This window comes from Frankliniella occidentalis, unplaced genomic scaffold (assembly GCF_000697945.3).
Source record: "Frankliniella occidentalis isolate FOCC.00 unplaced genomic scaffold, Focc_3.1 Scaffold169, whole genome shotgun sequence".
Lineage (NCBI taxonomy): Eukaryota > Metazoa > Arthropoda > Insecta > Thysanoptera > Thripidae > Frankliniella > Frankliniella occidentalis.
Genome location: NW_026267295.1, coordinates 325,212 through 327,551, shown reverse-complemented (window position 1 = coordinate 327,551; position 2,340 = coordinate 325,212). Strand labels below are relative to the sequence as shown.

Sequence of the window (2,340 nt, the reverse complement as noted above, 5' to 3'; positions counted from 1 at the left end):
TCTTGTGTTTTCTTTGTGTGTATTTGAAGGAAGTGCGTTTCAGATAAGATCAGACAGGTAAAAGGACTAGGATGATTTAATGGAATGTCGTCAAAACATGATGATAGACTACAGAAACTAAGACATGTATATCACAGCTTGAAACTCCCTCTCACAGAGCAGCCAGGTGGCCACTTTCATATTCACATTATCTGTTAACCGTTTAAGATGTTTCATGAAAAGTTGAGGAAGTTAAAAAAGTTCGAAAAATCACATAGGAAATCCCACTAGACTGCCCTCTTCTTCTTGAGGAAGCCCTGCTCGTCAAATTCGTTGCCCTCGCGCTCGTTCTCCTTCAGGGACTCGAGGATGTCGGCGGGGATTGGGGGAGGGGTGGGCAGGTGGGCGCCGGAGGCACGGAAACCTTCGTCATCGGCCACGTAGCTCAGGCTGTAGTAGACGCCGTCGGGGCCGGGGTAGGAGAAGCTGCCCTGCTTGGCGGTGGACTCGGAGTCGGTGCCGGCGCGGACCACGGTACCGTCCTCGTTCGCCTGGATGCCGTTCTCTGTCTCGAAGCTGAAGCTGTAGTAGCCGGCGGGGTCCTGCTGCTGCGAGTACTTCAGGATCTGGATGACGGGGGCGGGCTGCTGCTGCTGCGGCCGGGCGTGGACGGCCACCGCCACGAGGAGGACTGAGGCGATCTGAAAGCGGAAGGAGTGAGTTGCATTAGTATGGGGAAGAGTAGCGTGCTAAATCCAGTGCCGCGGCTGCGGCGGGTGCCGCACCAGGAGCTTCATGGTGCTGCTGCTAGCTGCTCTGCTGCTCTGCTGTTGTGCTGTGGAGGAGGAGGCTGTGGGCTGTGATGACACACTGACCGATGCGTCGGTTTTATACGTCCTGCTACCAGGGACACACGCCGAGCGGAGGTCCTGTGGGAGGGGAGGAGAGGGGGGGGGGGTCCAAAAACAGAGGAGCCGGACCGAGGAGCGTCGCCCGCGGTTAGGCGTCCACACCTTCGGAGCGGGCCCAGGGCGCAGGGCCCAGACGCCGGTGCAACACCTGACGCCTTATCGCGCGGAGAACGGCTCGGCTGTCGTGTCATCCCGCAGCCGGGACCACACGATGCGAATGAGGAAACCATTTATTTGATCAGTTGCTACTACTGCCATATCTCAAGTTTGCAACTAACAAGCTGACTTGGGTGTAAATTCCCGATTTTGATTTTCTTTTCGTTTAGCCATCCACACATACACAAGTGTGTGGAAATTCTGTAGCACACTCGAATTTCCAGTGCAACTTCTAAACGTCTTCCATTATACGCTCCCCTGAAGTACCCCCCGCGATAAGTAACTCAGCACAAATTTGACCCGCACTTGTCACCTACATGGAAGCAAATATATCGAGTTTGAAGAAAGTCGAGACTTTTGCTCCTACTTAATTCTTCTTGTAGTTTGACAAATCAGGTGGCTGACTTACGCCTCGCATTTTCGTGGTTAAATTATACTGTACCAACTGTTTCGCATGAATACGGGTGCGGGCGGGTTTGCCTATGCTCGCTTCCTACAGCTCCTTATAGCTCCGTGCCAATAGGCAACCCGCCCACATGCGTGCGTGCGGTAAAGTATAACTACGAAAGTGCGCGGGGTAAATCAGCCACCTGGCACATACGGGCATTTCATATACTAGATATTGGGGACTGTACGCACCGGTGGCAGAGTCACCACGCCCACTTTGGTGGTTATGCTGTACTGCATGCACGCGTGCGGGCGTTTTGCCTACTTGTACGGGGGACTGAAGGGGCTATGGGCACCGCCAATATCGGATACGTCAGGAAAACTCGATCTCGCATATTTTTGGTGCGGTTGTAGGACGTGGACGACGCACCGGTGGGTAGATGCCTATGAGGGCAGCTATAAAACTAGAGCTAACCTCGTTCTAAATACAACAGTTTCAGGGGTATAGATCTAGTCGACGTTTTCCTCGACGTTTTCATTTGGAAACTAGGTTTTGTGCCTGCTGGCGCCTGCTGGCTCGGATAGGCTGATGAAAAATGTCTCGTTATCAGGTTTTTGATCGGTGTATATTTTCCCGCTATATTTTTGGAGCTATCGCCTTGCCCTTTGTACTCCCAAAACAGCAGGTCGAGGTGCTTGAAATCCGAAGTTAAGTGCCTTTTCTTGATAAAATTGCACTCGAATAAACTGAGTGCATGCACTTGTTTCAAGAAAATGCACTTGATTTCAACTGCGCACTCTTTTGGGTGTACCGAATTACCGAATTTGGAGTGTTTGGCCTGGTAGATGATATCTCAATTCTAAGGAAAATACCCAAGTTTTTACAAAATTTTCAAACCCAAACTCT

At 51.6% G+C, this 2,340-nt stretch overlaps 1 protein-coding gene across 1 annotated transcript; it reads right to left on the bottom strand.

Annotated features, from left to right (window-relative positions):
- Positions 1-58: 58 nt before the first annotated feature.
- LOC113211876 (cuticle protein CP14.6-like) lies at positions 59-911 on the bottom strand. The gene is made up of 2 exons (XM_026430434.2): positions 765-911; positions 59-680 (listed from the first exon to the last, which is right to left on the bottom strand). Exons 1-2 carry the CDS (start codon positions 774-776, stop codon positions 267-269), a joined length of 426 nt encoding a protein of 141 aa, XP_026286219.1. The 5' UTR covers positions 777-911; the 3' UTR covers positions 59-266.
- Between the last annotated feature and the right edge of the window lie 1,429 nt (positions 912-2,340).